Genomic DNA, 21494 nt, shown 5'->3' with positions numbered 1-21494 from the left:
CCAGTGGCTCTCTAGTACCCATAAGCAAGACAACAAAAAATACGCCTACAATTAAAAAAAAAAAAAAAAAATGCTCCATAGGGGTTACAATGCCCCCACTGAGAACCACCTTTAAAATGAATGGTGCTGAAGGGTGTCTGGGTGGCTCAGTCGGTTAGTCGGACGTCGCTCAGGTCATGATCTCCCGGTTTGTGAGTTCCAGCCCCCAGCCCGGCTCTGTACTGACAGCTTGGAGCCCGCTTCCGTGTCTCCCTCCCTCTCTGCCCCTCCCCCGTTTACACTCAGTCTCTCCCCCTCTCTCAAAGATAAACAAACGTTAAAACAAAACAAAAAAATTTTTAATAAATAAAGTGAATGGTGCTAAAGAGTCAGATCCCAGGAATATGCAGGAGGTCCCAGCCCCTGGATTTGGGGGAGGGATCCAGGAGGCTGCGTGGGTTTCTGGCGGGGGTGGGGGTGGGGGCGGAGCCCTTTGCTGAAATGCAGGATTGGACCAGGCCATTTGGGGGTGCTTGTGCAGTGTGCACGCCAGAGACAGAAGTGAAGAAGGGCTTTTTGGAAATGAAGAGAAGCTTCCCTATCATTGAGTCAAGCCAGTACTGATTGCTACGGTACTCCACCTCTCCTACATCTCCATACTGGTCACATCTTCCCAGGAGGACAGCAGCAGCCCCTTCCCTGGTCTCCCTCAAACCTTCCGCCACACAATCCATTCCCTACCCAGCAGCCAAGAGCTTTCTGGAGCCCATCCCTAGGTGCCACTCTTCTTGCTTCCCTCCGTAGGCCCTGGCCTCTGACGGACAAATAACCTTCCCGTTTCCAGGCCTTTGTGCATGCTGCCACCAACCCCCCAACCTCCAGGCTGTCTCCCCCGCCCTTCCCCCGTTAATCCTGCTCTCCTATCAGGCCTCAGAGCAAACGTCCCTTTCTCAGAGAAGCCTTCCCTGACTCCCCAAGGAGTTGGCTGGGTTTATGGACACAGAAAGAATTCATATAAAAACATTAGCAAAATAATTTATAAATGTGCCTAGTCATTTGATTCACTCCTGTGAAAGACCTGAGGACAGGCCCCATCTGACTTGCGCACTGTTGACTATTCCATGCCTGACACTTAGCAGGTGCCCAATATTTCACAAACGAATGAATGAAGGAACGAATGAATTTCTGCAGACTGCCGAGGGTTTTTATCTCCCGGCCCCTGCGCTTCCCCTCCTGCGCAGTCGCCGGGCCTCGCTTTCCCGCCTGCTCAGCGGGCGAGCCCCCTGGGGCGGACGTGCCCGCGGAAGCGCGCGGTCCTGGTCCCCAGACCCGAGGGCCGGGCGCGCGCGGGGGAGGCTGCCGGGGCCTCCAGCGGCCGCTCCGGGCTCCCGTGCCGCGCACGCGCACGCGCGCCGCCCCGCGCCCCGCCTTCCCCCCCCCCCCCGCCGCAGCGCTCCGGGCCCGGCGCGCGCCGGCGCGGGAGGCGGGAGGCGGGTGGCGGGGGCGGTGGACGCCGAGGGGGAGGGGCGGCCCGGCCCGGCTCGGCCCGGCCGCCCGCGCGCGGCTGCTCTAGCGCCCCGGCCCCGGCCCGGGCGGCGGCGGCGGCGGCTCTAGCCGGAGGCCTCGGCGGCGCCCGTGCGCCGCGCCGCAGCCATGGCCCTGGTGACCCTGCAGCGCTCGCCCACGCCCAGCGCCGCCTCCTCCTCGGCCAGCAACAGCGAGGTGAGCCCCGGGCCCGCGGCCCCGGCCCGGCCGAGCAGCCGCTGCTCCAGGCCTGGGCCGCGAGTGCGGGGCGGAGGGCGCCCGGGCCCTGCGGAGACCCCGCGGTGCGACCGTGTCTGGGCAGCCGGCCTCGGGTTACTGTGCGGGAGACCGAGAGTGTTACCCCGTCTGTGTGTGGAGCCGTGACCTCTGTTTGGGGGTGACTTTCAGGGAGACTGTAGGTGCGAGTGTGACCTCTGTCTGGGGGTGGCCCTGCGTGAGACTGTGTGTGCGTGTGTGACTGATCCCCGTCTGGGGGTGACAGTGTGGCAGACTGGGTGTGCGACTGGGACTCCTAGTTGGCGACTTTGGGAGATGCTGGTTCTGAGATTCGTGGCCCTGTGGCTGTTCTAGGCCCCTACCCTGCGATCCTGGCTGTGTATGGGAGACTGTGTGTGACGGTGGCCGGTCTGCTGGGAAACTGCACCCGCCTGATGCTGTGACAGAGGCCCCCCGGGGAGGGTGGGGGGAGGTGCCCCTGGGAATGTTTGAGATTGTTTCCCGACTGCACGCCCCTGGAGGTCTGTCTCTCTGGGGCCCGTGTCACTGTGTGTCAGTGACCGAGTGAGCTCAGGGCGCTTGTGTGACTGGGTGTCTTGTCTTTGTGTGTGGCTGAGTCTGGATTTTTTCCTTTTTGAAATGTCCTTCGGGACTGCATGTTTGTGTGTATCTGGCTGTGTGGCTGGGGCCGATCCCGGGGTTCCTGTAGTTGCATGGTGCATTCTGGGGGCTGAGAGTGCACCGAGGCACCCTGCGGGGTTCTGTGTGTGTCCCTGTGCCACCAGGCCTGTGTTGGCCGGCTCCTTCTTGTCCTGGAGTAGATTGGGGAATGGGTCCTCTGAGCCTGGGGCCTCCGGCAGCTGCAGGGCTGACCCTCTTGTCCCCTACTGTCCCACTTTCTCTCGGAGAACTGTAGCCTCTGGTCTACACTCCTATCCGTGGCACAGGCCGAGTGTTGGCCTAAAGATAGAGCAGCTGGAGGAGGAGTTTGGGGACTGTTTAGAGAAGGGAGAGAAGTCTGGAGGAGCCCTGCAGGCCCAGGAAGTGGACTCCCCAGCAGCTGAGCGATTCCAGCCCCTTCTCTGTAGAGGAAATTGATAACACGGAAAGGTTTGTGTGTGTTTGCGAGAGACCAGGAGAGAAGAGGAACCAGTTTGGGGGTAGCTCTTCAGCCTGTTTCACCAGGAACAGTGGGAACATTTTCAGAGAGGGGCCAAGACCGAACCCCTGTGCATAGCCCCCTCTTCTCCAGGAGAGGCCGTTAATGAGTTCCCTTGTCTGCAGACGGGATTCTGCAAGTCGATCGCAGGGAAAAGAACACGGGTGGCCAATTGCCTGCCACTGAGAATTCAGGCAGCAGTAACTTCTCTCCTCCCCACACAGACATCTGTTCTCCTCCATCATTCCGATTCATGCCGTCTTGCAGTTCCCAGAGTACTTCGAAGCACTTAATCTCATGTTCTCAAAACTATGAGGTGAGGGAAGGGTTCGGCTTCAGTAAGGGATTACGCAGAAGGCCTCTCAGCCTCAGTCTTGGTTTCGATTCCTGACCTCTTCCTGTCTGAGACACGGTTTTTTGTTTGTTTTAAAAAAATTTTTTTTTTAAGTTTACTTACTTATTTTGAGAGAGAGAGGGAGAAGGAGAATCCCAAGCAGGCTCCGCGCTGTTAGCACAGAGCCCAGCACGGGGCTGAGACTCGTGAATCTTGAGATCATGACGTGAGCCTCAGTCGAGACTCGGACACTTAACTGACTGAGCCACCCAGGTGCCCCGAGACACGGTTTTTAAATTTTATGTTATTATCTTTTAGCTGAGATACAATTCACATATCATCCATTCACCATTTCAGACTGTACAATTTCAGACCATTTTAGCGCCTTTTAGTATATTGACAGGGTTGCACGACCATCACCACTGTGTAAGTGCCAGAAATTTTCATCACTCCCAAAAAGAACCCTCCCCCCCGTAGCCATCACCTGTGGCCCCCGTCTCCCCGCGCTTACCCTGCTCTCCCCAGATTCTAGGTTTCCACTGATCACTTGTGTTGTCCCCGTAGATTCACCCGTTCTGGACATTTTGTATGAGTAGAATCCTACAATAAGGTGACCTTTTGTGTCTGGACTCTTGTCACTTAGCGTAACGTCCGCAAGGTTCAACCATGTTGCGGCATGGGTCGATACTACACTCCTTTTTATTGGCAAATAATACTCCACTGCATGGGTGAATCACGTGTTGTGGGACATTGGGGTCCTCTCCACGAGACACATTTAAAACTGTTCTACAGAGCGTTATTTTTACCAAGCGCCAGTGACCCGGTAAACATGAGACTGAAACTCAACCGCCTTTTATTTACCGTTAGTAGAGCAGCAGCATTAATTGCCCAGTGAACTAGCCGAGGTTGGGATGTTCCCTGGAAGGCGAGGCTTTCTTCCAGATGGAGTGAGGCGCGAAGAAGCAAGAGACGATACGGAGAGAGTAGGCACGTGTGCGTGGAGTCAGGAGACGCGGGTCCAGGCCGGCTGGGCCCCTGCTCTGACGTTCCTTCGGCCTCAGCTCCTGCAAAAGGGCTGGCTTCCCTCTTAACGTGTGTTCTGGGCACATCCTACAGCTTTCTTCTCTGGAATAACTGACCTTACCTCGCCTTCATTTCACTCCTGGGAATCCCAGAGAACGACCAAGAATGAAGTGGCTTTGAGGTCTGTACCCCTAAATCACTTCCTTACTGCTCAAAATGCAACTCCTCCTCTGAGTCAGAGACTCCCTGAGCGGCCGTTTCCTGACTCAGCCCATTCGGCGTGGGAACGGGGAACTCAGCCTGACCGGCAAAGCAGTTCTCCTCTCTTAATTCCCCCCCCATCTTCAGTTATCTCATTTATGTCATTTTTACTGTCAGTCTTATCTCGTTCCTCTGTGAGAACAAGCAAAAGCACAACAGCGGATAAATCAATAACTTTCAAGAATGGGTTGTAACATTGTTATTTTTGACAAGCGTTCAAGGTGACTAATATTTATGGGCAGATCTCCAGTCTCTTTTTCTTTGGGGGGGGGGTGGGGACGTCAGATCAGGGTTTCTCAACCTTGGCATTGCTGACGTTGGGGCCAGAAAATTCGATGTCTTGTGCATCGTGGCACGTTTCGCGTCACCCGGTCCTCCGCCCACTAGATGCCAGCAGCGTCCTGTCAAAAAAGGCTCCAGATATTGCCCAGTGTCCCCTACTGAGAAAAATTTGTCCCCGGTTGAGGACCACCGGGTTAGACCCAACATCCTCTTCGAAGTTTGTGGTGGTGGCGTGTGAGTTGTTTACGCTTGGCTCTGGGGCGGAAGCTCCTGGCCCTGTGGTCAGTGAAGGCTTGCCTGAGTTTTCCACTTCTCTGTGGCGTAGGGAGCGTGAGAACTGGCCACGGGTGTCCGCTTCGGACATACAGGATCTTAATACAGTTTAGGGACTCCGGGACTCTCTGGTGTATTTCTCCTCCTTTGTTGGAACCACCACCTCTGCTCTGTGTCCCTTGCCACTCAGGCCCCCTTCCTCTCGTGAGCTCCGTACTCTTTTCCCATCACTGCTGTCTTCTGCCTGGTCTCTGTCCTCGTTCAGCCTTGCATCTCTCCCGGGGCATCACTGCTTGCCAGGTTTCTCGTTCCTAGTCAGCAGGTCCCGGGGGTGCAGAGTTGTTGGAGGGTGGGGCGGGGGCGGTCGTTTTCTTATTTCACTTTTCTCCTTGAAGGCAAGAAGGGGGAAAATGTCAATCGGGGCATAAGTCCTAATTGCTTTCAGATTCTAACCCCCCTGGCCTTTAAACTTTTAGGAAATATCAAATGTCCATTTCTCTTGTTTATATAAATAAACCGATAGCCTAGAAAGTTTTATATTCAACATTGAAGCCTTTTTGAGAACCACCAAGAGCTTTTGAGACCCACAGACAGACAGGCTGCTCCTGGCCACCTTCCGTCATGAAAGACTTGCCTGGAATGGTTTTTCCTTTTTTTTTTTTTTTTTAACCCATGTGTTGGGGCTTAAAATGGTGTTGATCACTCAGCTATGGCCTGGGTTGAAGGAGGAAATAGATGCTCCTAAAACATAGCCCCCCCTCCCCTCAAAAAACAGGGTGAGATCCAAAACAAGCTTGGAAAGTTGAGAAGAGTGTGTTGAACGACGCCAGGTAGGAATAGTCCAATCAACAGGAATCAATGCACGACGGGTGTTAGGAATGTGGGTAACCATTGGGAAGCCTGAAGATTCCTCCATGGAAGTTACTCAGAGGGACAGCGGAGCGGGGTTGCCAAGGAAAGGGTGTGACCGTGTAGAAAGAGCCAGGTGTCCTGGACACCTGTATCTTTTTCAGACATCAGAGCAGAAAATGTGAGACTCGTGTCCGCGGCTCATTGCCCAGTGGTGTCTGTGATGTGACGTTCTCTTTCTTTCTCTGTAGCTGGAGGCTGGCAGCGATGAAGATCGAAAGGTAAACCTCAGGTAAGCGGACTTAATTTTCATTCCTAAGTCTTTCTTCCAAGCAGGCTGAATACTCTCGTCCCTTGCCAAAAGAGAGAACCCTTGAAATAGAACACACCAGCTTTTTTCAGTAGAGCTTTAAAAATGATGCCCAAAGCACGTTGCAAAGGTAGTGCTTGAACTTTTGTATAGATGTTTAACTCTAAACAGCTTTAATAACGTCGTCGTTTAGAAAAGAAGGAAAATCGTGGCCAGAATCCCACTACCCCTCCTGCTTTACCGTTATGCACGTCTCTAGATAACTTCCTTCTAGATTTTACCTCTGCCTTTGAAAAAACTAGTCATGGTAATGTTCTCACTTTTCCATCCTGCTTTTGATAAGGTGTTCTTCTGGGGTAAGCACATTGCTGATTTGAAACGGGCATCCTACCCCCTGAGTTTAATTCAAGGTGGGTTTTTTTGTGCTTGTGAGAAATCTTTCAGTACACTCTTTTTAAAGACTTCCTCTAGCTGTGGTCCCCAGCTGCTGTATCCCCTGGTAGACCCCAAAAGCATTTTTATTTTTCTTTGCCAAAAAGCAAGGCCGCCTTTTGGGTGTTTTGTTTACGGAAGATGTAGCACTCCCTTCTGTAATGTGTTCTTATCATATCATGCATTCTAGGCTAAGGTGCCAGTCTTAAACTCTGACTCTCAGAGTCTAAAAAAGTAAATAGAGTTCCAAGGATATTAGTCTTAAAAAAAAAAAAATGTCTGTTTCATCTTAGGAGGAGGAAAACTAATTGGAAAAGGGAATGTGTGTTCAGAAACTGGGGTCCACCATTCATTACGGAGAGCAGGATATTCTGGTTAAGCTCACATACAGAAGTGGTAAAAACATGCTTTTAACCTGTCTCTGAAGGTTTTGTGTCTTTGAGTGAAAGGCAAGAAGACACTTTTATTGTGCCGTGCGTTATTTCCAAAGATTGTACGTGGAGGGAAGCAATAGCCTACAAAACCCAGAGATGTCTTATTTCAGTGGCTGGGCCCTCACTTTAACGTTCCCCTGGGGGACGATGACAGATTTACTCTGTCACTTGGGGCGTTCGGTTGCTCAGGGTCGAGGTCAGGGCTCCAAGGCTGGAATCAGCCAGACTCCCAACTGGGGGCAGTAACGGGCCGTGTTGTGGATCAGACTCGTGCTCGGCTCTCTTCGGGAGGCGAAGAGGGGAAGAAGTGCAAGTGGCTCTTGGGAGGCTGTCTGGGGGAGGAAGTGCCGGCCGAGGGGCCAGACCGGCAGCCCGGAAGCCTGTGCCGGCACCTCTCCTGCCCCAGCCTCCCTGCAGTGCTTACCTGGAGCCGGAACGTCTTCCACCCCTGAGCCCTCCCGTTTCTTTCGGGGCTCTTGCCCTGGACAAAGTAAGTATTTAGCTCTCTCACTTAGATTGTCTTTGGGGACGAAGAACTACTGTTTTGTTTTGGGTTTTTTTCCAAATCGCCCTTAATTAGCGGACGGCATAGTGTCGTGAATTCTTTCACTTCATAAGAACTCACAAATAGCGGTGATCTGAAGATGCGTGCGCCCTGGGGGCCAGTAGAAGGCCCCTTTCTGTGCACGGTTTGGAGCCGGAGCGGACCTGGAGAAGGGAAGGGAAGTCCGCTCTACACATTGCCATGCTTAATCCTCTCACCGGCCCTGGGAGGGTTTTCCCAGTTTACAGGGGAGGAGCCTGAGGCCCAGGGTTGCACGAGGCAGGTACTGTATTTGAAGCGAGGCCTCTGTGGCCTCCACCACCTGGGTTGACCATAGGACGCCGCCTTTCCGGAGACCGGTGTCGTGGTTTGCTGGAGTCAGCTGTCCAGGAGTCAGATGTCCAGGTGAGGGAGGCTGCCTGCCACCAGCTGGTTGGAGGCATTGCCAGGGCCGGGACCGGGGAGCCCTGCTAACTTGGGGCGGTGCCTCCTGGATGTCTGCTGCCCGCGGGAATCCCTCACTGCTGTTACCAGCCGGCCCCGCCACCCACCCTTGTGAGCCCTGGGGGACCCTCGCCTGGAGCCGGGGACCTGGGCTCTGAGCTTGTCCTCCCGGTTCCCTTCTCAGTCGCTCTTCCCCCACCTTGGCCTCACTCCCCATTTTCAGGCCGGCGACTCCATCCTGTTGGCTTTTTTTTTTTTTTTCACTGTTTATTTATTTATTTCAAGAGAAAGAGTGTGAGTGGGGACGAGGCACAGAGAGAGGGGGATAGAGAATGCCAAGCAGGCTCTGTGCTCTCAGCACAGAGCCTGACGCGGGGCCCAATCCCACCAACTGTGAGATCGTGACCTGAGCCGAGATCAAGAGTCGGATGCTTAACCAACTGAGCCGCCTAGGCGCCCCTCCATCCTGCTTTCTTTTTTAATTTTTTTTTTAACATTTATTCATCTTTGAGAGACAGAGAAAGACAGAGCATGAGTGGGGGAAGAGCAGAGAGAGAGGGAGACACAGAATCTGAAGCGGGCTCCAAGCTCTAAGCTGTCAGCACAGAGCCCACCGTGGGGCTTGAACTCCCGAACCATGAGATCATGACCTGAGCTGAAGTCGGATGCTCAACCGACTGAGCCACCCAGGCGCCCCTAAATGTTTATTTATTTTTGAGAGGCAGGTTGGGGGAGAGTACAAGCAGGAGAGGGGCAGAGAGAGAAGGAGACACAGAATCCGAAGCAGGCTCCAGGCTCTGAGCTGTCAGCACAGAGCCCGATGCAGGGCTCAAACCCACGAACTTTGAGATCATGACCTGAGCCAAAGTCAGACGCTTAACCTGAGCCACCCAGGCGCCCCTCCCTCCTGCTTTCTAACCCTTGTAGCAGACAGGAGAAGCTGTGGTGGCCTGCTCTAAGCTTTGACGGAAACCCATTGACATCCATGTGTTCGTTTGCATTTTCAAGCCTTTGCTCCTCAGGCTTCTAGAAGAATTAATGGAATAGTCAGTTGTGTTTGCTCATCTGGGCCGGGAGGGGATTTCTCTGTGCTTCAGGTTGGTTTTGAAGGGTTGCCGGCAGGCAGATAAACTGGGGACAGCGGGATAGTCCTCTCTCCCCTCCCCTCTGTCTACCTTTAATCGAAAGTTCTCATCTTTGGGGCACCTGGGTGGCTCAGTTGCCTGAGCGTCTGACTTCAGCTCAGGTCATGATCTCACGGTTCGTGAGTTGGAGAGTCGCGTCGGGCTCTGCGCTGACAGTGTGGAGCCTGGAACCTGCTTCGGATTCTGTGTCTCCCTCTCTCTCTCTGCCCCTCCCCTGCTGTCTCTCTCTCTCTCTCTCTCTCTCTCAAATAAACTAAAAAAAAAAAAAAAAAAAAAAGGAAGTGTATAAAAATTTTAAATTTTCGGGTCATCCATGGATTTCTCTTCAGCTCACCCGTGACCAGGAAATGGCTGAATGGCATCGGTGGGTCTTCTGTGTCTCAGCTGGTCCTCTTCCCCAGTTTCCCCTGGTGGCACTATCATTCAGGTCCTGACACCTCCCCTGCTCTGTGTCAGACCATCGTCCCCTCCATCCCTCCTCCCTCGGGCTTTCGTCCCCGCCATCAGATGGATACTATCTCGAAGCGCCCCTGGCCTGGGCTCCTTGCTCTGGTCCCACCTTTGCTGCCTTCCACCCTCACCCTCCACTGCTGCCCCTGCTCCCATGCCCCGCTCGCACGTGCTGCGTCTCTGTCCCGCTCCCTGGCCATGCTCCTTCTTGAAGCCGGTTCCGGTTGGCCACGGTCCTCACGGCGGGCTCCGTGCTCCCACCCCCGATGTGTGTGTCTTGCCCCACTTCGGCAGGTACCCCACCCACCCTGCATCGCAGGTGCGTGTGCTTCTGTCTCGTCCCCCGCCGTAGGTGGCCCTTGCCTTGGGGACAGGGCCTTAGTTCTCAGCCTGTGCGTGACATTTCAACAGTTTAAATATGTGCGCTCTGTTTTGACCCTGCGGGAGATCGCTCACCTGTATGAGCAGGAGCGAGGCGCGGAGGGGACAGCGTGGGGTCTGGAGTCAGGCAGACGGAGGTTCAGACCCTGGCTCCTGCCCTGGTAGCCGAGCTCCTTTACCTCCGCACCTTTACGACACCTTTGTGGGTCTCTCTTGTTCCATCCGTAAAACACATACAGCTGCGACCTTCCAGGGTTGTGGAGTAGCTGGTGCGGGGCTCCTCAGGCAGAGCCCGGCTCGTGACGGGCGTGAAGAACCATCACTGCGTTTGGTCCTCCTGAGCTGTTGTTCATGTCGGTGTTAGTTCACGGCCCAGACTTAGAGGGCTTGACTTCCTGCGGGTGTGGTGTCCACTGTGTTCGCGTGGGGCCCCTCAGAGGGCCACCGCCGTGGATGCCCCGTGACCCGGCTGAGTCCCTGTGAGATGCAAGTGGGAAGGCACCTGCTGCAGAATCCGTGTCGTGATTCAGACAGTTTCTCTGAAGGCCTCCCGGGAAACATCTCGGGAGCGGCTCACCCCGGGCCCAGAACGAAGCTGACTGGTGCAGAGCAACCCAGACCCAGTTCCCTGCGTCCTTTCCCCTGCCCTCCGCGTGCGCAGGCTGCCACCGGCCTCCAGCAGTACCCTTCTGGAAGCCGTGCCGCTCAGACTGTGGGAATTGGTGAGCAGATGGCTTTGCTGGCGGCGGCTCCTGGCTCCCTCGCCGTCCTGGGAGCTGCCTCAGTCTGGCATGAGCCGTAAGCGCTTGTGTGCCAGGCAGGGCCCCAGGGAGAGAATCTGGTTGTGTTGTTTCCAGAGGGTGGATCGGGAGTGAATGTTTTTTTGTTGTTGTTGTTTCCATGCAGCGTTTCTAAGCCAAGCGTATGAAAGTGTTCATTGGAGTCCTTTTCGTTTTGTTTTCTTGCCTGCCCAAGCAGACGTTCGGGCCAAGGCAGTGGGACTTCGTTTTCTCTGTCTTACCTGGTGTCCGTGGCAAACTGCAGACTCCCCGCACCTCTGCTTTTCCCTGCGTGCTTTCTTCCCCGTTGGATCTTGACCCGGAGCTCCCCAGAGGACCCCACTCTCCTTATAACCATCCAGAGTAGGGTTGTACCTTCCCTCCCCCTGCCCACAGCATCCGGGGGTGGCCGTGGCCTCGCTCTGCACACCGTGCTTCCCCGGCTCCGTTCAGCACCCTGTCTTGTATGCGTGTTCACCCTTTGGGGTTCGTCTCTGTCTTTCTCCACCGTTTCTTGGCCTGGACTTTATTGTTGATAGTCCGTCCAGTTAAATCCTGCCAAGAGGGGTCAAGTATCCCCTGCACCCTGGCTCTGCAGCAGGTTGCTGTATCAGTTCACAGTTGCTGTGTGACAAGCTGCCCCACACCTGGCAGTCCAAAGCGATTCCCAGTTCTCATCTCGCAGTTACCAGGGTCAGGAGCCTGGACGTGCTTTAGCTGGGTCCTCTGCGTGGCGTCTCACGTGCGGTAGTCAAGGTGTCGGCCAGGGCCAGGGGTCTCCTCGGAGGTATGAGTCCTCGTCCAAGCTTATGTGGTCCTTGGCAGGATTCCTGTTCTTGCAGCTATGGAAGGTCACCGTGGCTCGCTTCTTCGAGGCCGACAAAGAGAATTGGCCGCTATGGAATCTCGGAAAGGAATGCAGTCAGAGGAGTGGCCACCCCGTCACCTTGGCCGTAGATTGTAACCTAATTACGGGAGCAGCTGTCTCCTCCTGTTACCTGGTCGTGCCATGCTCAGGAGGGGGGCTCACCCAGGGCACCTGCATCAGGGGCTGGGATCTTGGGCCATCTCAGAATTCTGCCCACTGGTCTCGGCCTGTGGGTGCATTATGTCAAGGTGATGCCGACTGAGGGACGCTCGGTCCTCGAGGGAAGGGGCCAGGAGCACCAGTGAGCCCGCAGGCTTCGACTGCCACGCCAGTGAGTGCCACATCCTTTCCTGTCAGCACCCACACGCTTGTTCACGCTTTCAGGCTTGGCACCTCCTGGATTCACTTCCACTTTGATGATCGTCCTCTGAAACACCACTGCACTGACCCTTGCATCTCTGTCCATGAGCTTCGGCTGTAGGGGACAGGCCTGCGTTTGGTTCCCACCTCTGTCATCTGTCACCTCACTAGGCAGCGGGCCAGATCGTCCGCAGCTTGTAGGATTGTCGTCAGAATTAAATGTCATAACTCCACGAATCTCTTCACCATTGTAGACACTGTGCAAATGCCCCCTGCCTGTCTCTCCTTCAGGGGCCAGCTTCTGTAGGAAGAGATTCATGGCCCTTCCTTTTCCTCCCCACTTGCGTTTCTCTCTCCTTTCTACTTCCTCGGGACTTGAGACTTGAGACTTGCTTGGTCGTGTATTTACTTAAGTACATAAATGTTCCCCCACCGGCAGAGCCGGCTGCGTAATTTGTGGATCCCAGTACTGAATGAAAATTGTGGAGGCCTTTGTTAAAAAACGGTTAAGAATTTCAAGATGGTGGGAGCAGAGCTAACCAAGCACGAGGCCCTCCTGAGCCCAAGGCCTTGAACAACACGACAAGGCCTTCCTTCCTGGGTTCGACCCTCACGGCGCCTGGCACGTGCCGGATGGGCCATCGAAGTCTCATAAATTGACTTTCCTGCGTTCTTTTTCACATGGAGGAACTCAAAGTGCGCCTCGGTGACACACAGGATACTAAGGACAGAGAGATTTTTCCTGCCATTTCCCCCTGCAGTTTGGCAACACAGGCACTGTTAGATACAGTCTCAGTACCCCTCTGTCCTAACCTGTCTGCTTACGAGCCATTCATTCAACAGATATTTATTGGGCACCTACTATGCACCAACCCCTGTTCGAGGAGCTGGGAATACAGCAGCGAACGAGACCCATCCCTGCCCTCACGGCCGACGCTCTGTTGGGGCAGACGAGGCAGGAAGTGAGCTAAACTAGCACGTTGCCAGCGGGTTAGTAAGTGCTGAGGAGAAAAAAGGAAGCAGGGACGGAGGTGAAGCGAACCTTCACACGTGCTCCACTCCACGAGTCGCCTTTTGTGCAGTATGTCATTTAATCTTCGCGAACATTCTGTAAGGAAGGCGCCATCTTGGTCTCCCGTTTGGAGGGAGAGCTTTGGAGACGTTAACTGGCCCAATTTCACGCGGTACAAAGTGGTAGAGGCTCCCTCAGGCTCCCTGTCTCTCTGCCTTCAAAACCTGTCCCCCACCCCCAAGTTCAGGAGCCATCTCTATGGACCCTCCTGCCCGTGGTTTGGATCTCTCACCAGGAGGCAGAGACGAAGGAGTCCCCCCCGCCCCCCCCCCCCCCGGAGGAACCATGGCTTTGTAGCCCTTCTTCCCACTTGGACCCTAGCGGTCTCACCATGAGCTGTGTGCTTTATTTCGCAAGTCGCAGGTCCCCCTGAGCTGCACTGAGAGCGAGAACTGTGACGTAATCCCCTTCCCAGGCGGTCACCAGGCGGTCGATGGGCAGAGCACCTGGGGAATACCAGTCCCAGCTTCTGTTTACTGGGTGCCGGCGGGTGCAGGCGCTGGGTTTGGAACCCTGTGCACTGGACCTTATTTTGTTGTCACCACAGCCTCCGGGGCGGCTGCTGCCCCGCTTTAGGAAACCAGGAAACTGCGCTCGGAAAAGGCAGGTGGGAGTCCGGGACCAGGGTTTGCATGCAGGTCTCTGTGACTCAGAATCCCATGTCCCTTTCTGCTCCGCCAGGTCCCTCGCAGGAGACAGGCAGTTTTGTGTTGAGCACATCCTTTCCTGTCCTCCCCCGACCCCACCCCCGGCTTAATAGTTGGTAGCTTCCCACTGACCCCCAGTTTTAAACACTGGGGTACACGAACTTAAAATCCTGTGACCATTATACTGTCCTGCTCCTCCCTTTAGATTAACACAGGTGTTACTCCTGGTGTGTCGGCACATTTGATTTTCAAATCAGAATTTGCCCTTCAGTACGTGTTAAATTGTTGTTGCTGTTAGAAAACTCATCCTAGGGGCGCCTGGGTGGCTCAGTCGGTTAAGCGGCCGACTTCGGCTCAGGTCACGATCTCGCGGTCCGTGAGTTCGAGCCCCGTGTCGGGCGCTGGGCTGATGGCTCAGAGCCTGGAGCCTGTTCCGATTCTGTGTCTCCCTCTCTCTCTGACCCTCCCCCGTTCATGCTCTGTCTCTCTCTGTCTCAAAAATAAATAAACGTAAAAAAAAAAAAAAATTAAAAAAGAAAACTCATCCTAGCGGGGCGCCTGGGGGGCTCAGTAGGTTAAGCGTCCGACTTTTGATTTCAACTCAGTCACGATCTCACGGTTCGTGAATTCGAGCCCTGTGTTGGGCTCTGTGCTGACAGTGTGGAGCCTGCTTGGGATTTTCTCTCTCTCTCTCTCTCTCTCTCTCTCTCTCTCTCTCTCCCTCCCCCTCCCCCTCCCTCCCTCCCTCCCTCCCCCTCTCTCCCCTCCTCCTCTCCCCTTCCCCCTTCCCTGCTCGTGCTCACTCTCTCTCTCTCTCAAAATAAATAAGTAAACATTAAAAAAAAAAAAAAAAGAAAGAAAGAAAACTCATCCTCGAGAGGGGACAAACGAGGACAGAGGAAAAGAGGTAATTTGATTCTGCTGGAAGTTAATTAAACTTACTATTAAGGTTAACTTAAAATGAATTTTGCTCAGAGCCTAGGAGGTTTCATTAAACTTTCGAAACACCAGTACTTAGACTTCAAAAGAATGCCACGGGGCCCTGGTCTCATTCTTCCCACACGCCGAGCGCACCCGGGAGCGCGTGCGCACACTGCGAATGCTCAAGCCAGCTCTTCCTTCGTGGCGGACGCTGGTGTTGGCAGCCACCCTTACGGTAAGTGGAACACGGCTGTTGAGGGGGAGTCAGAAAACCTGGGTTCTGTCCTGAGATGTGTCATCTGCTGTGCAACCTTAGGTCACTAAACATCTCTGGGCCTCCACTTACTCCTTGGTAAAGTGATGAGACAAGATTAGAGTACGGCCTAGTCCCATGGTGCTCCGTACTTCTAATCGTTCGCTCTAGACTTGTAACAGACTGCCCGCTTTCTCCTTCATTCCGGCACTGAGGGCAAGGTCATGTATTTGTGGGGCGCCTAGCCATGTCAGGGTCATGGTTGACCCTGAGATGGAGAACACCGGCGTGGCCTCTGGGAGAAAGTAGGCCCTTTGCTTGGACCCACCGTGGGCTCCTCAGCGGAGCCCTGGGCGAGCCACACTTCGCCGTCACGAGCGGGCTGGAAGGAAAGGACTCCCGCCTCCAGAACCCGCCTTTGGCCCGTACGTCGTGCTGTAGACGGACCTCTGGATTTGAACAACTTATTAGAAAATTCCTAAGACTAGGAGAACATCCAAAACAAGTCGTTCTGCTTCAAGGAAGGCTGCAGTAAGAAAACAGAATTAATCAAAATAGGATTAATCAGAGTCAGAAGGAGCCATTTTCAAGGCATGGCAGTAATTGGGCTGGGGTGGGGGCGTGTCTGTGAGTCCCACTTCGAGATGGGGTTGGTACTGTGACTCCCACGGCGGCCAAGATGGGGAAGCCAGCTGGCCAGCCTCGCTGCCCTCCCAGAATCCCAGGGAGGTGGCAGGCTGCCATGTAGATTGCAGAGGTCCCCCAGGGCCTTTGGATCAGGGGACGGGCCCTGCCACCCAGCTGCCTGCCCTCCCCAAAACCGAGGAAAAGTCCTCCTCACTCTCAGGGCCCTCGAGAGGCCTAGCGAGAGTCTTGTACTGTGTGTGTGTGTGGGGGGGGGGGGGGAGTCCTTGCGGATACTGACGGACACATGGGAGCTGTTTTCTGTTGTTTCTTTAGCTGCTATTTTCATTGATGGTAGTGAGTACCAGCCCCTCCAGCTGCTGTCCTGACCTTCTTCCCCTCCACTGATGCCCAGTTTCACCACAAAAGACCAAAAGGTCAACCAAGTGGAATATGAGAGGAGAAACAGTCAACACTTGGCCTGTTTCCCTTCCAAGTTCCGCTGAACCTTGTACCAGACCTATCCGGGAAGCATCCTGTCTGGTGTGCCCTTATTTTTACAGATCTTTCTTTCTTTCTTTCTTTCTTTCTTTCTTTCTTTCTTTCTTTCTTTCTTTCTTTCTTTCTTTCTTTCTTTCTCTTTCTTCCTTCTTTCCTTCCTTCCATCCATCTATCCTTTCGGCTACTTTTGAAGTTATTTTTAAAAAGACTTTGTTTTAAAGAACATGGTTGTTTGGTATTAGGAAATGTCTGATGCTCTCCCTGCTGGGGGCCCCCGTGCCCTGGCAGAAGCAAGTCCCAGTCAAGGCTCGGCCCATACTTGGCAAGAGTTCTCGTGGTGTGTTTCCTCAAATCTGGGTCCAGTCGAAATTCCCACAAGGGAGGGATGTGGTTTGGAGACAGCCAGGCCGGCTGCCGCCTCTGGATATCACTGGTCGTTTCCTAGATGTCCAGGCCCTGCCTGTTCTGTGCCTGGTCTGTTGCAGGTGGCAGTTTGGGAGTGGCTCTTTAAGTCTGGGGTTGAGGCCGCTGAACCACACGGCAAGAGGGATCCCTAAGGAGCCTGCTGTCTAAGGCCCTAGCACCCCTTTCCAGACCCCACCCTGTAGGGTGAGAGGGAGGAATATCTCTTGCGAGGCAACCTGGTGACAGAGACAGTTTTTGAGTTATTTGCTTTATTTGTCATCTTAAGCAATATATATTTAGCATCTATATATTAGCCTCTGTGCTAAATGCTGGCGAGTCTTGCTAAAAACAAAAAACAACCCTTACCTCCAGAGGCAATGTGTGTATGCTGTGTCTACCATAGCTCTGTCCAAAGGGGATTTGAAACACCGTGTAATAAAATTCATAGAAAACAGTATAATTTAAAATTAGTGAGGCAAGTGGGATATAGAGACAGTGGGGGAAAAGAAGGTGAAGCCAGGAGATGTGGATGTGGAATGCATGGCACGATGTTGGTACGGTTACCAGAGTGTGGCTACAGATCTGACGTTGAGCTTCCTAGTAGTCAGAGCAAAGAGAGAAACAAGATCGTTTGCTTGATTCATGGTATTCCTCAACATACCACCAGGTCGGTTCCTCTCTGAAGAATTCTTCTGCCAGACCCAATGTGGTGGGCGGATAAGCAGGTTGTCTTAGGTTTGGCCCTGAGGCCCACAGAGGGAGCTGATGCTGCGGGCCCATCCCACCAATTAACCTGGGTATTTGTGGTCTGGAGAGGTGAGGTCAGCGGCAGTGCTTGGTTCCAAACTTTGAAAACAGGATGCTGAGTCACATCCTGCAGGCCCGCAGCATCCTGACTCCATGTGCCTTTCACAATGGAAGGCTCGCATGGGCAGGTTGGCCTCCCGCTGTTTCAGAAGTGTGGTCTCAAGCAGGAAAATGCTAAAATTAGGTTTTACATGGGTCAGGGCTGTGTGTGCACGAGGCCCTCAAACTCTGGACACACATAGACCAGGAGGAACTGGAAGAGCAGAGTTTCCCATCATTCTCCACTGCCTTGCGTCCGAAGCAAGGCTGCCTCCATCCCGGAAAATGCAGGGAGGGAAAAAGATCCCAAGGCAGGCGGAGATCTGCGTCCGTGAGGGTAGAAAAGCCTCCAAAAGATGAAAGAGGAAGGCCGTGAAGTGTGCCAGTGGCAAAATGACTGATAAAGTGGTCTTAAAAGCTTTTATCAGGGGCTGAGTCGGTTGAGCATCCACTCTCGGTTTTGGCTCAGGTCATGATCTCATGGTTCGTGGGTTCGAGCCCCTCGTGGGACTCTGTGCTGACAGCGTGGAACATGCTTGGAGTTCTCTCCCTCTCTTTTTCTTACCCTCCCTCTCCCCCGCATTCATTCTCTCCCTCTCAAAATAAACAAACAAAAAGTGCTTTTATCACCTGTTTGTAAAGAATAATTACAAGTAATATGTTCCCCACACCCAAATAAGTGGAAATTTTTGAAATAAGTTTTAGATTTTGAAACGATATAAAACTTACAGGGAAGTTTATAAAACTTACAGCAAAGACAGCACAAAGAACTTTTTCCTGAACCGTTTGAGAGTAAAGTTGCCAGCCTGAAGCCCATCACCCTTTGAATGCAGGCAGGGACCCTCTACAGACCAGACCATTGACCCTTGACCCTGATACTGATACATTACCACCTTCTGGTCCTCCAGACCCCATTCAAGGTCTGCCATTTGACTCAATAAGCTCCTTGGTAATAGAAGGGCCCAGTTCATGATTGCACGTTGCTTGTAGCTGTCCTGTCTGAGACTCCTTCATTCTAGGACATTTCCTCCGTCTTTGACTCTCATGACCAGGACGCTTTTGAAGGGGACGGGCTCATCATCTTGTAGAGTGTCCCTCAGTTTAGGTTTGCGTGGTGTTTCCCGGAGATTAGATTTGGGTGGTGTTTCTTAGGCAGTACTTGGAAATTATGTTAATCCCATCTCCCATCAACTTGTCTATTTATATCTGTACAGACTCATGTTTGTTTCATTCCGCGGTTTATAATCCATTGGTTGTATTACTGACTTCAAAGTTCAGATTATGCCTGACTTGGCCACTGGGGTCACATCCATGCTGGCTCCCGTGACCCTTGACATGTCCCCGCCATCCTTCAGCACTGCCTTGCTCTTTTTTTTGGGCCTCATCTTGTACTTTCTGTACCCCATATCCGGTATCAGCCATTTCTCCAAGGAGCCCCGGTTCTGTTTAGTGGTGAATGGAATTTTTTTTTTTAATTTTTTTTTAACGTTTTATTTATTTTTGAGACAGAGAGAGACAGAGCATGAACGGGGGAGGGGCAGAGAGAGAGGGAGACACAGAATCGGAAGCAGGCTCCAGGCTCTGAGCCACCTGCCCAGAGCCCAACGCGGGGCTCGAACTCACGGACCGTGAGATGGTGACCTGAGCTGAAGTCGGACGCTTAACCGACTGAGCCACCCAGGCGCCCCTAGTGGCAAATGGAATTTATGTGCCTCTTGCTGTGTGGGTGTTGCCCTCCTCAGGACCTCTCAGTGGGCAGAATTAGGGCATGCGAGTAAGGGTGTGCACGCACATGCACACACACACGCACACGCATGCACACACACCTGCATCTCTTTTCCTGTCCATCTAAATAATGTTGAGAACCATGAGTTCAGACTGGTACCTTCCACTCTGATCCAACACCTCGGGGTTCGTGCCGGTTTTCTCCCTCTCCGTATTTATGATTCCCTTCTCCGACTGCGAGAAATTGTCCCGAGCGCATTTGCTCGTCTGATCGGTGTCCCTGGATGTAACCAGCCTCCCGTCTCTGCAGCCACCTCTCGCCTGCATAGACGCCTTCCTAGCCCTGCTCACCGCACCCCCTCCTCCACTCAGGTCAGCATTCTTTTTTAAAAAAAATTTTTTTTTAATGTTTTATTTATTTTTGAGACAGAGACAGAGCATGAACAGGGGAGGGTCAGAGAGAGAGGGAGACACAGAATCCGAAGCAGGCTCCAGGCTCCGAGCTGTCAGCACAGAGCCCAAAGCGGCGCTCGAACTCACGGACCGTGAGATCATGACCTGAGCCGAAGTCGGACGCTCAACCGACTGAGCCACCCAGGCGCCCCGAGGTCAGCATTCTTGATGCTGTTTTCCCGAGGTGTCAGGTCAGTAGAGGCTCAGAGTCTATTCCTGGTTTCCTGTCCTGGTTCCTCCACTTCTTGGCCACGTGAACGCGGGCAAGCCACTCAGCCTCTCTGAGCCTCCGTTTCCCTCATAGACGCTGAGGATCAGGTTAGTTAATATGTGTAAATTGCTTAGCACCACACTCAGCGGAGGTGTTCGTTACCTTGCATTGTAGTGCACGCTGCCTTTTGGGCCCTCAGGGACCCAGAGATGGACGAGTCACAGTCCTGGCTGTCAAGACCCTCAGGGTGATGTGGAGAACCTGGTGGCTGTATTGTTCGGTACATTTGGGGGCCAAGGGGACCTGACCGCCAGGTGACTGTATCTCCACTTGTGGCATTTATGTGGTGAGTCTTATGTGTCCAGTTCGTCCTATGGGTTGTAAACACCCCATGTTCCAGCTGCTTAGAGGTTACTAAGGTGAGTAAGTCATGCAGTGGTTTGAGACTGAACAGGAAGTCAGCTCTGTGAGTTTGTTTATGAGTATTTACTTAGAATTTACTGTATGTCAGGCAAGGAAGGAGCTTTAGGAAATTATGTGTGCTCTGGTCTAGTGTCCTATTGTGAACTTCAAAAACTCTGGCGTGAGGGTAACTTCACCATAAGTTAGTAGTAAGTATGTCTGGGAACACAATTTGGAAACCAGGGGTCTTAGGTTCCTATCACTTTCCTTTTTTCTTTTTTTTTTAATGTTTTATTTATTCTTGAGAGAGACAGAGCATGAGCAGGGGAGGGGCGGAGTGAGAGAGAGACACAGAATCCGAAGCAGGCTCCAGGCTCTGAGCCGTCAGCACAGAGCCAGACACGGGGCTCGAACTCATAAGCCGTGAGATCATGACCTGAGCCGAAGTCGGACACTTAACCAACTGAGCCACCCAGGTGCCCCCTATCACTTTCGAAGTATATGACCTTGCATGAGTGACTTAGCCTCTAAGCCTCAGCTTCCTCACCTGCAAGAAGAGAGAAGGTGCTATAAGATGTTGAAAGGGAAGAGCCAGGGCTTTTCGCAGCCGGGGCAGCGAAGGAGGGCTTCCTGGAGAAGGTGTGGATTCTAGCAAGTGGGCACGAGGTAGGGAAGCAGACAGGAGAGAGAGAAGGCCGCGAACAGAGGCCAGGGTAGAAGAGTTGAGGAAGACCGCATAGAGAGAAAACAGAGAATATGTGGAGTGTGGGAGAAATCGTGTACGAGGTAATACAAAGAAGGTTTTTATTATAAACCCTTTTCCTACTTGTTTTGTGAGCTCCTCGAGGTCAAAGAGCGTCAGATGAATGAAGCTGAGGTTAGCAACATGTAATGGCTAATTGTGGCTACCATAGAAAGCTAGCACCAGCCTGTTGGGACTCTACAGATAATGTCACATCACTGAAAGTTCTGGAGCCGGGAATGACATAATAAGAGCTGTGGTTGGGATCTGTGCAGTGGATTAGAAGCCAGAGGTCCCTGCCCTGATTCCCAGTAGATGGAGAGCTTCTGAAGCTGTGCTGCCCTCCACCATAGCCACCAACCACATGTGGCTGATTAAACTTGAATTCAATTGGAATTAATAAAATGACAGATCTCAGTACGTCAGTCACCCTCCCCACGTTTCAAGTGTTCAGAAGGTGCCTACGGCTGGTGGCCTCCCTCGTGCGGGTAGAGAGCACGTCTGTTCTCTGGCAGGGACACTCTGAGTACCTAGCGTAGAGTCAGGCATGCAGTGGGGCCCCAGCGGATGTTGTGTGGCTCGGCGGGGACGCAGGGGGCCAGAACTGCAGTGGTAACTGAGGAA

The 21494-nt window shown here is 53.2% G+C and overlaps 1 protein-coding gene and 1 long non-coding RNA gene across 5 annotated transcripts in view; both read left to right on the top strand.

The window, feature by feature from the left end:
• The first annotated feature begins 1483 nt into the window (after positions 1–1483).
• SSH1 (slingshot protein phosphatase 1) overlaps positions 1484–21494 on the top strand; it is a 60446-nt gene continuing 40435 nt past the window's right edge. The window contains exons 1-2 of one of the 4 annotated variants that reach the window (XM_086681895.1): positions 1484–1701; positions 6173–6213. In XM_086681895.1, the coding sequence (XP_086538021.1) occupies positions 1633–1701; positions 6173–6213 (110 nt within the window). In that variant the 5' untranslated portion in view covers positions 1484–1632. The remainder of the gene's footprint in view (positions 1702–6172; positions 6214–21494) is intronic. The other 3 variants (XM_086681891.1, XM_086681896.1, XM_086681894.1) reach the window with 3 other exon arrangements.
• On the top strand, positions 6678–14272 carry LOC147575357 (uncharacterized). The gene is made up of 2 exons (XR_015242315.1): positions 6678–13674; positions 13717–14272. It is a non-coding gene; the product is annotated as an uncharacterized LOC147575357 (long non-coding RNA).

The sequence above is a fragment of the Puma concolor genome, chromosome D3 (assembly GCF_028749965.1).
Source record: "Puma concolor isolate L17-30 chromosome D3, mPumCon1.1.hap2, whole genome shotgun sequence".
In the NCBI taxonomy this organism is placed as follows: domain Eukaryota; kingdom Metazoa; phylum Chordata; class Mammalia; order Carnivora; family Felidae; genus Puma; species Puma concolor.
This window is presented reverse-complemented; position numbering and strand designations above follow the sequence as displayed.